This window comes from Calypte anna, chromosome 8 (assembly GCF_003957555.1).
Source record: "Calypte anna isolate BGI_N300 chromosome 8, bCalAnn1_v1.p, whole genome shotgun sequence".
Classification (NCBI taxonomy): domain Eukaryota; kingdom Metazoa; phylum Chordata; class Aves; order Apodiformes; family Trochilidae; genus Calypte; species Calypte anna.
Window position 1 is genome coordinate 6,769,441 of NC_044254.1, and position 13,503 is coordinate 6,782,943.

General features: G+C 43.9%; 1 protein-coding gene across 1 annotated transcript; it reads left to right on the top strand.

Annotated features, from left to right (window-relative positions):
* The first annotated feature begins 1,409 nt into the window (after nt 1-1,409).
* On the top strand, nt 1,410-6,930 carry PTGS2 (prostaglandin-endoperoxide synthase 2). Its single transcript, XM_030455368.1, has 10 exons — nt 1,410-1,535; nt 2,025-2,141; nt 2,231-2,374; nt 2,743-2,886; nt 3,279-3,460; nt 4,265-4,348; nt 4,542-4,788; nt 5,710-5,996; nt 6,157-6,304; nt 6,454-6,930. Exons 1-10 carry the CDS (start codon nt 1,484-1,486, stop codon nt 6,858-6,860), a joined length of 1,812 nt encoding a protein of 603 aa, XP_030311228.1. The 5' UTR covers nt 1,410-1,483; the 3' UTR covers nt 6,861-6,930.
* The last annotated feature ends 6,573 nt before the right edge of the window (nt 6,931-13,503 follow it).

Genomic DNA, 13,503 nt, shown 5'->3' on the forward strand with positions numbered 1-13,503 from the left:
GCTGATGTATACAAGTTATTCACTAACCACAATACGATTCCTCTGGGACAAAATGAAGATTTTGTTTAAACTGGGCCAAGTCCACTGACTGTAAAGTGACCAATTTGCAATTTAAACACCATCGGCGTCCAACCTCCAAAGATATCTTCAAACTGCAGCAGATTCTGATGGTGTTTAAGGCTGATATCAAGGGCAAAAGTGCAAGCAATGGACAGACTGCCACTCCACAGCAGAGAGTTACACAACTGCATTACATCCTGCTTTGTTTCATAATAATTTTCCAAGCGCAATGAAGATTAAAAATAGTAGTGGAGTGTACTGATTAAAAACATAAAATAAAATAACCTATGACAAAAAGGTAAAGCATCCTCAAAGGGCAAAATCTGGGCAGCTTTAGAAGGAAATGAGCAAAGATTTGTTTATAAAGTGGATACACAGAGCAGGGGGGTATTCTGAAGCAAAAGTTCTGGGGCAGCATCACCGGGCAATCTGAAATAAGCTGCCTAATAGTGGGACTTGGTCTCATCACAAGCACAACTACACAGAAATAAAATGAAATACACTCAGCAGCCATTTTTCCCCTCCGTGTGCGTTGATTTGGAACAAGTGCTCTGCAGCGAGCCCCTGGCTCACATACAGCAAAAAAAAAAAGCCCTTCATCGATGTGTTGAATGAGCACACTAAATTTCCTTCATGAACAATCTAACCCCATGTTCCCAAGAGCCCCCGGAGCTGTGTCGGGCAGGGAGGGGAACCGAATGTCATTTTAGGGTGCTGATGGATCCCTGCCTGCCGCAGGTCAATTTCTCCTGCGGAGCGGGGGTTTCCATCGCACCGTTTCTCTAAGAAAAGCGCGTTCGGAGCCGCAGCAGAACCCCGGGTACAGCGGCGAGAACATCCCTGGGAAATGGGACTGCTAAGAGGGTTGTGGGGCCGGAATTTGAGCAACTTCTGGCACCCAACGCACAAAGCGCCGGCGGTCCCAGGGCGGCCGCTCCGGCTCCCGCCACGCTGCCCCGACGGACACCGACGGCGCTCAGAGGCTGCCCGGGCCAAACCTCCGCCTCCTCTTCGCCGAGGCCGCCGGGGACTCGGAGGCGACGCAGGACTCGGGCAGCCCATCCCCACGCCGGGGCTCCCCTCAGCGCCCGCCCCCGGGGTTCCCGGCGGCCCAGGGCTGAGGTACGCAAGCTCCGCCGCCGTCCCCTCAGCGTCGCCCGGCGGTGGGTGACCCCGGTCCCGCCCGCGGCAGGTGGGAGTGGGCAGTGGCGGCAGCGGCCACGGGAGGAGCAGCGGCCCGAAATCCCCCGTTTCGTGATAGTTTCCGGCGGGCGGGCAATGGGTGAGTCACCGGCAGCGGCGGGGATAAATAGGCGGGCGCCTACCTGGGAGCGGCACTGGATTCCCGGCGCTCGGCACCCGCGGAACTGAGCTTGAGCCGCAGCCGTAGCCCCGTCGCAGCCTCTCGCATTCCCGCCGGGACATGATCCTGCCCTGCGCAGTGCTGGCCGCTCTCCTGGCTGCCGGCCACGCCGGTGAGTCTCGTCCCGTCCCGTCCCATCCCATCCCGTCCCGTCTCGGTCCCTTCCCTCACGGGACAGGAGCGGGTCCGGCCGCAGGAGAAGCGTGGCTCAAACCATGGATGAGGTTTTCATTCTTTTCAGCTGCAGACGGAGTTAATATTTTCTTAGCGCTTTTCTTTATTTTCTTAGCTTTCCAGATTATTTTGTGATTTCTTGAACGCTCGATGTATGGTAGAAAGGACGCCAGGTGTCCATTGGCCTGTGCGAGGCAATGCAAGCCCTCAGAGGGGGGTTATTTCTGTCAGGAAACAAAGACAAACTAGTAACTTAATAACTGTTACCTGTAGTAGCCTGAATTGAATGGATGTTAATTTTTTTCTCTTCTTGATAAGAATTAAACTTCAGAGCATTGTCTGCCTGCTTCTAAAAAAAAATTGACTTAGTGAGATGAGAATACCAGAGAATATAAGACACTAATCAGAGCGTTTGGTTTCATTGCAGCCAACCCGTGTTGTTCCAACCCATGTCAGAACAGAGGAGTATGCATGACAACAGGGTTTGATCAGTATGAATGTGACTGCACGAGGACAGGATTTTATGGAGAAAACTGTACAACACGTAAGTATCTTAGATCTCTTTTCATGGAAATAAGAGAATTTGGTCCTAGGATTGCTGACTCACAATTCTCTTCCCATCAATGCTCACAGCGGAATTCTTCACGTGGCTGAAGCTCACATTGAAACCTTCACCCAATACTGTCCACTACATCCTCACCCACTTCAAAGGAGCCTGGAATATCATCAACAACATTCCCTTCTTACGAGATGCTATTATGAGATATGTATTAACATGTAAGTATGAGTTCCCTCTTCTAGACATTGTAGCTGGCAGTAGTTACCTGTAGGACTCCAGAATATTGCACTTGATTGGTCTGTATATAAAGTTAGCAAGCTAACACGTGCTAACACAAAAACAAACCAAAGAAGATTTAAGATTTCAGGACATGCTTTGCACCAAATTGCTTATCATCTGATAATCCAGGACCCAGTCCTGCTGTTCAGTAGCTGTAATACCGTTTAACATCAGCAACTGATATGTGTGGAATGTGTCAATGCAACTGCTACCAAAATTCATGGAGGAGATCTGTCCCTGTGATTTACTTTTTGACACTAAAATATGCTGGGTTTTTTTAAAATACTTTTTTTTTTCTCTTTTCCAGCCAGATCACACTTAATTGACAGCCCGCCAACTTACAACAGTGATTATAATTACAAAAGCTGGGAAGCTTATTCTAATCTTTCCTATTATACAAGAAGCCTTCCACCAGTAGGGCTTGACTGTCCAACACCAATGGGTGTTAAAGGTAAGGAATAAAACAAAAGCATAATGGTAACTTCTAGGAATTTCTATTATCATATTCTCTTAAAAAATACTATGAGACCTGCTTGTCTATAACCATTTTACAGTCGTTATAGAATTTAAGAAGAGCCATGTGTAAAGACCTAAAAGATAACTATTCTGGTTCTCATTATTGAGTTACGTCCAAAACCATGAAATTTAAAAGTTTCTAATAAAATCAAGAAAGTAAGCATTTGAAAGTCTATGACTAAAACTAATAAAAAGCAGGTAATTCTCTTTGTTTGCTTCTCTCCTTCAATAATACACTGAAAGTCTCCATCCTTTATTTTTGTTAGGAACAAAATTAAATATTGCACAAACATAGTTGTCTTGAATATCTCACTTTTTCTCTTGCAGGTAAAAAAGAGCTCCCAGATTCAAAGCTGATCGTGGAGAAGTTTTTGCTGAGAAAAAAGTTTATTCCTGACCCACAAGGCACAAATGTGATGTTCACATTCTTTGCCCAACACTTCACTCATCAGTTCTTTAAGACAGACCACAAGAAAGGACCTGGCTTCACCAAGGGGCTCGGCCATGGGGTACGATCACAGCTTTGTCACTGGATCACAGCACTCAGTTCTTAGGAGCTACTGAGCACCTGGAATGGTACATTCCAGGTTTTCAGGGTGCACACACACTGTGCAGCACCATTTGCCACAGACCACTGGGCTTACCCCTTCTGTAACTTCTTAGGCAAAATTGCAGCACTCTAGAGCTTCTCTTCCTGGGTCAGAACCACTTGTGCAAAGCACGTGGTTCTGCTTAAAGTACCTTCACAGTGATTTGCCTGACTTTTTCATTCTTCCCAAGAGTCTGCTTTCACCTAAAGCATGTTAGATAAATTCTGGATGCTCACTGGCTCTGGACTCTTTTCTGTCAGCTGCACAGAAGTGCATCTAGCACCATAAATTATCTTGTGTGCTGCTAACTGTAGGGACTTAGGCTAAAGAGAGCCTCAAAAGCAGACTTGGATTTAGGATCAACAAGCAGCCTTTGGACAAAGAGCTTTTATAAGTGTAGTGTATATGTCTAAAACAGAAGGCTATAAAATATGCATGTGTATACAAAGAGCTGTCTGCATAAGAGAAAGCTGCTGACACTTTTAAACAGAGTCCTCTTAAGCTACCAGTCAGTTTGAAAACTTTCTCTTATGTAGAGATGGCTCTAGTTGCCAGGAAATAATTTGGGTTCATCTTGAATGATACTTATAAGGTAACAATAATATAATTAAAAGGGAAACATTTAAGGGATGAGCTTCTGTTAGCACCCACAGAAGTGGTACCTTTCCTAAAATAGCATAAAATGCAGCTTGGCTTCATGTTGCAAATGCTTTTATTTTATAGGTTGACTTGAACCATATTTATGGAGAGACTATGGAGAGACAGCTTAAACTGAGACTTCTAAAGGATGGAAAGCTAAAATACCAGGTATGTCTTACCTCAAAATTCCTGCCTTCTTACTGGATGACATATATTTCTTAAAACCAGCACTCTGTGCATGGTGTAGTTGATGTAAAGTGTAAGTCTAAAGTCAGTACTACCAGAATCAACAGCTTCACTCAAAAGCAGCACAGCTTATGTGTGACTCTCTGGTTTTGCTCTTTCTCCCTCTCCCTGGCAGATGATTGATGGAGAAATGTATCCACCAACAGTGAAGGACACTCAGGCAGAGATGATCTACCCTCCTCATGTGCCTGAACACCTGCAGTTTTCTGTTGGGCAGGAGGTGTTTGGGTTGGTCCCAGGCTTGATGATGTATGCTACAATATGGCTGAGGGAACACAACCGGGTCTGTGACATCCTGAAACAGGAGCATCCAGAGTGGGATGATGAGCAGCTGTTCCAAACTACTCGACTCATACTGATAGGTGAGTGTCACTTCTACTCTAACCTTCTCTGGAGTGGGACACTTCTACCTGCAGTACATGGAGTGAGAGGGAAAGTTATTGCCCCAATTGGTGTGTGAGGGCATGCAGCTGAGCCTTCATGACCTGTCACAGAGGTTGCATTTGGATACAGCTTCCTCCTAGCTATGTTAAAGACAGAACTGAAAACTGAGCTAAGTAATACTTAGTTCCCTTATCTAAGGGAAAGAATAATTGAAAGCAGTGAAAAGGTAGGAAGGTTCGTTTCTCAGAGGGAAAGTGTGTGAAGCTAGGTGGCCTCAGACTCTCAGATCTTGTGGGTTTTTTTCCCCTAGGATTGGGTCAGTTCAGATATGCTTAAAAAGAAAGGCTGTGGTGAAGTCTAAAGTTCAGGAAGTTATGTAAATTCCACATACTTCTGTCTAATTGTGTGCTCAGTGGTATTTTGTCTTATGTAAACTGTGATGTTCACTAAGCTTGATAAGACCTTGCCCAAACTGTGACAGAAACAGTCAACCAAGACAAAAGCAGCTCAGAAGCTGGGAGTTGCTCTCCCATACCAACTTTCTTCATTACCCCCTGCCTCTGTCCCAGAGTATAACTGAGCACAATATAGGTACTGACATGGGCTGTTCTGTAAAACGTACAAGGAAGCATATCTTGGTATGCATGCAGGCCCTAGAAACACTTCTTTACCACAGCCAAAACTCTTGGGATCTTAAGTACTGTTCCACCCCTTACCCTTAGTCACCTTAATATAGTTTATTATTTACAATGACAAATTAGAGAATGTTGAAGTGTTTGTTCTCCTGATCACTGTAGTGTTATTTTTTTAGAACAGGATTTTCCTTTAGAGCAGGGTAACCACCTAAAGTTTCTCATGAGATCAGTACAAATATTCTCTTCTGTTTCTCTGACCAACAGGAGAGACAATCAAGATTGTTATTGAGGACTATGTGCAACATTTGAGTGGTTATCATTTCAAACTCAAGTTTGATCCTGAACTGCTCTTCAACCAGCGATTTCAATACCAGAACCGAATTGCAGCTGAATTTAACACTCTCTACCACTGGCACCCACTCCTGCCTGACACTTTCCAGATACATGACCAGGAATACACTTTCCAGCAGTTCCTCTACAACAACTCCATCATGCTGGAACATGGCCTTTCCCACATGGTGAAGTCTTTCTCCAAGCAAAGTGCTGGCAGGGTAGGTGATTTCTCAAGTTGCCTTGTGAACCAACAGAGACATGAACTGGGGGTGGGACAATGGGGTAGAATAAACTATCCAAAACTAACAATGCACTATCAAGACACAACTTTATCATTCTTCTTGGGGGATCTTACTACTTTTCATCTTTATTAAATAGGTTGCTGGTGGGAAAAATGTCCCTGCTGCAGTACAGAAAGTAGCCAAGGCTTCAATAGACCAAAGCAGACAAATGCGGTACCAGTCCTTGAATGAGTACAGGAAACGTTTCATGCTGAAACCATTCAAATCATTTGAAGAACTAACAGGTAACAATTTTCATCCTTTTTCACAAAACAGGGCCTTTTTCTTAAGATGGCTAACAGAGTCCTTCAAGTCACTGGACTTGGATAGGACAGTGTTGCAATGAAAATAGGATTTTTTTCCACTTACCGTTTTTATTCATCACTAATCACAGGAGAAAAAGAAATGGCAGCTGAACTGGAAGAGCTTTATGGAGACATTGATGCTATGGAGCTGTATCCAGGCCTCCTCGTAGAAAAGCCACGACCAGGTGCCATCTTTGGAGAAACAATGGTGGAGATTGGAGCACCGTTCTCTCTGAAAGGACTGATGGGAAATGCAATCTGCTCACCTGAGTACTGGAAGCCCAGCACTTTTGGTGGAAAAGTGGGCTTTGAGATAATCAACACTGCCTCCTTACAGAAGCTCATCTGCAACAATGTTAAAGGCTGTCCTTTCACTGCCTTCCACATCTTAAATCCTGAACCCACAGAGGCAACTATTAATGTTAGTACCTCAAAAACAGCAATGGAAGATATCAACCCCACACTACTACTGAAAGAGCGATCTGCTGAGTTGTAAAACCCCATCTATTTATTTATTTAACTATATAATTTATTCTATTTATAGCTTAAAGTGTTTAAAAACACAAAACCAAAAAAACTTGAGCATCTTCATTGCCTTACCTTACTCAGGTAAGGCATCCATTTACAAAAGGGATTTTCTGTGTTTGAGTTCTACAGTGATGAATCCCTTGTTTAAAGTCTTCTGTAACAGAACTATGTATTCCAAAGTGGACAAAGTTCCAGCTTTTTTTAACGTTGTTTTAATACTTGACAAAGGGTTTTGGTGGGTTTTTTGTCTTTTCACTTGATAGGTCACAGAGCACTACAAAAGCAAGTTACTGCCTCAGCAACTTCTTAAACTTGAAAAGAGGCCTTTGAACTAAAAGTACAAGGAATTTTGCCTTAATGAGTAGATCTTGAATTTGGTACAGGCACAAATGCATATACTTGAGACTCAAGTTATTTATGTAAAGTCAGAAAATGCATTGCATTTATCCTTGATACTACCTCTCCCTTGTTGCAAGTAAGGCACTTTGTACAGTAACTTATATGTTTGTTTTTTATGTGTAAACCCACTCTCATGTGGCATTATACTTTTTTAATTTAATTATTTAAAGAAAATAGAACTTCTCTTAGTTTCTACTTGTTTTGTAAGCATATGTCACAGAAGTATTATTTGTGTAAGAGGATGATAATAAGGTACTGAGCTTAGAAATAGCTGACTCTCAGGCTGAAGTACAAGGCTGCTTGTGTTTTGATACAGATGTTCTATTGTGTAAGTTTGGGGAAGTCTTAAACTTAGTCCAAAGTACTGGTATTCTTTCTATAGATGTGGTTCTCTGGTCTACATGATCATATAATTTTAATCTCTCACTTTAAGTACAGAACAAGCAGTATAGCTTTAGTGTGTAGTATAGCTCTGTGAACCCAAAACACAGAGACTGCTGGCAAATAGTAAAAACTGAGAATCCATGTAAATGTATGCAGCAGAAACTCAGAATTCAGAGTAGAGCTGGCAAAACTTCAAGGCACCATGTCTTGGAGGTAGCTTATTGTCTATGTACACAAGCTGTACGTGTGACTTATAGTTTTATTTATTGGGGAAGGAGGGATAATGATTTTTTTTTTTAATAATTTATAAACAGAGGCATTTTAAGTAAGTGGCTTAAGCTTCATTAAAACTGGCTAGTTAGCATGAAATCTTCTCAACATATTTGCTCTGATCCAGCACTAAAATACCTAGTTTCATCTGGGCACATAAGAAGTTACACAGGATCTTGTACCAACACTTCAAAGCATATAAGGGTATCTTTTTTTAATTTCTAGAGAGGAAATGTAGAAGATGATCTTCCCATAAAAACAGCTGGGGAACTATAGGTAAAAAGAAAAAGTCACTTCAGACTGGAATAGAGCAGCAACCTGGTGTTCTCTGCCCCTGCCCAAAATTCTTTGGCTACTTGTGGAAAAGGACTTGAGTTTTATTTTCCATCTGACTCTCAAGCATTTGTAGAGGCTGGTGCATTGGCAGTAGTGTAGCTGGACTGTGACTTCTGCTTATCTTGATTTGTTCAGAGACACCAATTACTTTGTGCTGTGTAAGTTTGGAAGTGTTTGTGTGCCAAGCTCAACCAAGATCTCCTGCAGTGACCATAGCAGTGGTTGGTTTGAGGTGGTCTTTGGTACAAATGCTTTGGGAGAAAGAAGGGCATTTGTTTTCCTTTTTCTTGTCGAAGCATGAAGAAGAGGGAAACTTCAATAGCCTTATATTTAAAGGTGGTCAGTACTGTGAAAACCACTTAGACACTTGTAAAACACATAATTGCCATTCAGATCCATCTTTGGAACTAGCTTCAGAGCAGCCTTCTGCCATTAACAAGGGAAAGCATTTGTTGACTCAAAAGGGAGACAAGTCTGGACAGATCTAGTTATTTTGGGCAGATCAAGAGGAATTCCTCAGACCATGTCATTTGAGTTAAGTTACAAGCTGCTTCAGAAAGGAATCATATTCACTCTGCATTTTGTACTCTGCAGCCACATTTCAACAGTCACTTACCTGTGACCCAACCTGCTGAGTTTGGCTGGGTTCAAGTTGCTCATGATAAATGTGTATGTTTGAGATTATTTATTTAAATTTCTGTGAATTGTTTTTCACTTTATTTTTGTAGGACAAGGATGTTTTTAAAATGCAATTGTTTATATAAATAAATTGAAAACATTACCTCTATGGACTCATTCACTTGTGATTTCCTTCTGCAACATTTCTTATGAAACAATTCTTCCTTCTTACTTACCAGTCCAGTTTAAATGGAGAATTCCAAGGAATTACTAATGGCATTAACTTCTCTCATATCTCAGCCACAAGCTAAAATCATCCCAGTATGGTTATTTTTTCCATCTGGCCCCCAGTGAGAATCCAGCTGCCATTCACAGGGGCCAGCTCTGTTGTCTCTGGAGCACCCAGGCACACAGCAGAGTATTGGAGCTGCCCAACACCAGGCTGGTGTAAACCAACCTCCCTTTGCTGCTCCTGAGTGCTAAGATTTTCCCCAGCAGGAACACTCTGTAGCTATTTCTCTTCAAGCATAGCCTGCTCTAGAAGGGGAAACTGCTTTGGGACACAAACAACCCCTGGGCAAGGTGTTTGCATTTAAGCATCTTTTCAGCAGTTGCAGTTTGTACCTCTGAAGCTGTGACAGCCACTTCTTCATTGCCTGCCTTCTCTCTGCACAAGCATCCTTGATCACAGCTCCTGATTTATTTTGTAAGGAGTGATAGAAGCTGGAAAGATGGGTGGGCACTGGGGCTGGGGTTGTGCTCAGTGAAAACAGAGGCAGGGATTGCAGGAGTTTGGTGCAACACATTCCTCTCCTACAAAAAGCACCTCTGAAGCCAACAGTCTCTTCCCTAGGTTTTAATCTCCCATAATAAATGAGGGGAAGCTGTGAAAGGGACAACCCAGGGGGAATCATGCACCACTACTGCTTCAGTCAACTCCTACCACCTCAACCAAAGGCGTTCTCCAGCACCTTTCTGTGCTTAGCCCCCCACTATCAGCCCCTGGTTGACTGTCTCCAATACACCCCCATCCCAGTACTGCTGCCCTGTCCCCTCACAGCCTGTTCTAAGTGACCTACCCCATAGCCACAATCCCTCACCCAGAGTTATCTTCCTCCCAACCACCCAAAATTCAATTTGGTCCAAGGCTCATCCCAGTGACCCACAGCTCTGTATTCCCAACAAGCCCCCAGCTCTGGATAAAGACAGTCCTCCTGCCTCCTGTCCAGATACACCTGAATAGGCACCTAAACACCTTCAGCAACTCTCCTCAACTTAAAATTCAGTCCTTATCCTTCAGTGCCCATCTTCAGCCCCCCAGAAATGCAACATCCCAAGGAACCTGCCAGGAGCATCGTTCCAGATGCTCTCCTGGATGCACACAGAGGCTGTGGGTGAACAGAGGCACGTGCAGACCATGTGTGAGCAGCGTGCATTTTTTTTCTTTAATAACCAGTCAACTCATTTGCTCTACAAGTTAATTCATAGCTGACATGTTTCAGTTACGAGGGGAAGTCAAAGGAGGAAATGAGCAAAGGCAAGGCCAGTTGTTTCTGCAGGAGGAGGCCAGGCCAGGCTGCTGGGGCAGGATGGTGAGGTGCTCCCCAGGGAGGTGTGGTGATGAGACGGCAGTGGCGAGGTCACCTGCAGAGGTGTTTCAGGTGACTGCTAATTCCCTAATTCCCTAATTAGGGAAAGGTCTGTCCGGATAGATTCGGCACACAAAGGATGAGATAGCTCCATGGTGGAGAAGCTCCTCCTTCCCTCTGAGCAGGGGCATGTCCTGATGATACAAAAGGCAAGAATGTTCCTCCAAGAAAACCTGCCCTGCAAAATACTCGCTCTCCAGCCTGGACTGAGGTAACTGTTCACTCATGGCAATGTAGAAAAGAGGGAAAAGAAGGAAGTAGAATGTCCTGCTCAAAAGTTCTGTGACCATACACCACCACCTTTACTGAGGGATTTTGCAGTACATCATTTGCTCACTTGCCCACAGCATAATAGGGATTTTACAGGCACTGGGTCAGGGCCCTGTGGATGTCTGACCTGGTTTATTGCTCCTGATACGCTCACTGGAGGTGCCCTGACCTTTACGCTGGGGCACTCATGCTCCCAGGGCAGCCACTTTACCCAGGTTTCAGGAGGCATTTCCATCACAAGCAGCTTCTGCTTTGCTAAAAAACACCCCTCTGGTATTCAGCATTCATCCAGAAAAGGCAGCAGGTGATTGCCAACCTGCAGGAAGGGCAGGGAGGAGAGAGGGATCCCAGGCAGAGAGGGGCAGGCACATCACTGGCCCCTTGCCTGGTCACAGCGACTGAAATAGGTGAACAGCTCTGGAAAAGCTTATTCCAGAGACATGCTCTTTCCTTTGGAAGACCAGAAAGGAAAAAAACTGTAAGGTGGAAGAATGTATAAGTATAAATACTTACATATACACAGGATAGAAAGGAGCAGGCTGTAGCTCTGTACTTTGGAAAAGGAGGTGAGTGGAGAGAACCTAAGCATAAGAAGAGCCACTCAAGGCAGCAATGCAGCAGTACCATATGTAAAAAAAAAAAAACCTCTCTGTGGACAAAGCTGAGTGCTTGTCTTCCTTTAATCTGGAGGTCCAGTTTGGAAATAAAGTACTGAGAGGTAACATGATAGGTTTCAAATTGTACTTTTTTCCTCTGATACTTATTTTTTAAAACTGGCATAAGACCTCCAGAGATTCCTGTACTGTAACAAACATTTTCATTAATAATGGCAAGAAAAGGGTGATCACAACCAAAAAAAAAAGCCCCCAATCACTACAGTCCTCCTCTGCCATTTAGGGATGACACAAACAAGATGTCAAGAAAGTGAGAAGGGAAAAGGCAGCAGCAGAAGTTCACAAATTTTCCTCTGTTATATTTTCTGAATATATTCCTCTCTTATATATTTCAGGCTGAAACTCCTGAGGCCACACTGACAAACTTGGCACTCAGAGCCACACCAAAGCTGGGGAGACCAGACAGTCAGAGGGGGCCTGGGCAGGCTGGGAGCTGAGCACCACTGGCAGAGAGAGGATGTTAAAGCTTGTGAGGTCTCACTAATTTACCACAGAGTGAGGGCTGGGTGAAAAGGACTTGAGCTTTCACCCATGCTGGTCGCTTCAGCTCATTTCTGAGCCAGCCAAGCCATTTCTCCAGTGGGTATCAACCATCAGACAGAATACAAAGCACAGAACCCCAGAGCTGGGGGAAGAAGGCAAATAATGTTCAAAGCATTTGCTTTCAGCTGAGAATCCAGCCCACAGCAGGCCATGTCTACAGAAAGTTAAAAATACATTGGATTTCCTATCCAACTGTATCCCTTATGTTCCTTTGCCTGTTAATTTGTGGCTATTCCCATAAAGGTGCTGGGAAAATGCAGTGTTGCCTAACTAGGAGCATCCTGCTTTCAAGTGTCTCAGATCTTTACTTTGTACAGTATTAAAGTATTAGTACGTGCTTCTGTCTCAGGATATAAACTCACAAAAAGTGAAGGAGGCTCCAGCATTCTTGCTGGGCACTATTTTTTCATGGTAACCAGGTGTAGCTCATTACTTCAGGCTTACACAGTAGTGGATATAGGTGTGTGCAAGCATCCCTGTTCAAACCTGCCCTGCTGACAGGGAGTTTTAACACCCATTCATTTTCCACAAAAGGGCTGCATTTCTGGTTGAGTGTTCTATGAAAGCACATGAAATTTTTTAAACACAGACACACTGGAACGGGCAAAAAAAGTGAAAGCATGGTCATACTGAGCACCATGGGGCAGAGAGGCATGATCCCTAAACACCACCTTGCCTCGTTGTGCTTTCCCCTATACCAAAGAAAATATTTCCATAAGCATTCAACAAGGATGAATGGTCCAAGTCAAACTGGCTTCAGTGTAGTGCCAAGCTGTGGCTGCTACTATGGATATTTCTGAATTTCTGCTGTCACATCTTCAGAGATGGGAGGTGAGACCAAGATCCTGAGGAGCAGCAGAGCTTTGGTGGATGTGAAAACCCAGCTCAATATCAGTTCAATATCAGTTTCAGTAACAGTTCAATATCAGTTTCAGCCCAAAAACCTACAGTCAACCACAACAGAGCAACCAAATGTGTCTGGAAGCTGTGACACTGAATTGGGGTATGTTCTCCTGCACCTTCAGAACCTTACCCTGGGAACTGACCCAACTTGATATCCTTTCAGTTGTGGCTTCTGAGGCCGTTGCTAAGACAATATTAATTAATCCTGCCTAACAAATAATGACAGAGTTGCTAAGAAGTAGTCATACGCAATAATTAAAGCAGAACTGCGTTGAAGTTGCTCAGCAGTGAAAAACTTGTTCTTACATAAGGTTGGGATGTAACACAAGATGATCCAATCATGTCTGAGGGAAGCTGTTCCAAAGGTATGATGTCCAATGAGGCAGGGAGGTTGAGACCATTCCCTGATGGACTGAGGTTTTTAGAGTGCAGAGAATTTCAGAGAAAGCAAGAGAAAAATAGCACTTCTGAAAGCACCTCTGGAGACCTTCTCTTCCCCAGAGCAGCAGCAAGCACTCAGTATCACTGAGTAAGGAGGTGCCAAATGTGTAAGGATTTTCAGTTC

Excerpts from the sequence above, each read along its gene's own strand:
- PTGS2 (XM_030455368.1), top strand. The coding sequence starts at position 1,484 with ATGATCCTGCCCTGCGCAGTGCTGGCCGCTCTCCTGGCTGCCGGCCAC. Across the intron at positions 4,349-4,541 it reads ATGGAAAGCTAAAATACCAG|ATGATTGATGGAGAAATGTA; the intron begins GTATGTCTTACC and ends TCTCCCTGGCAG. Across the intron at positions 6,305-6,453 it reads ATCATTTGAAGAACTAACAG|GAGAAAAAGAAATGGCAGCT; the intron begins GTAACAATTTTC and ends CACTAATCACAG.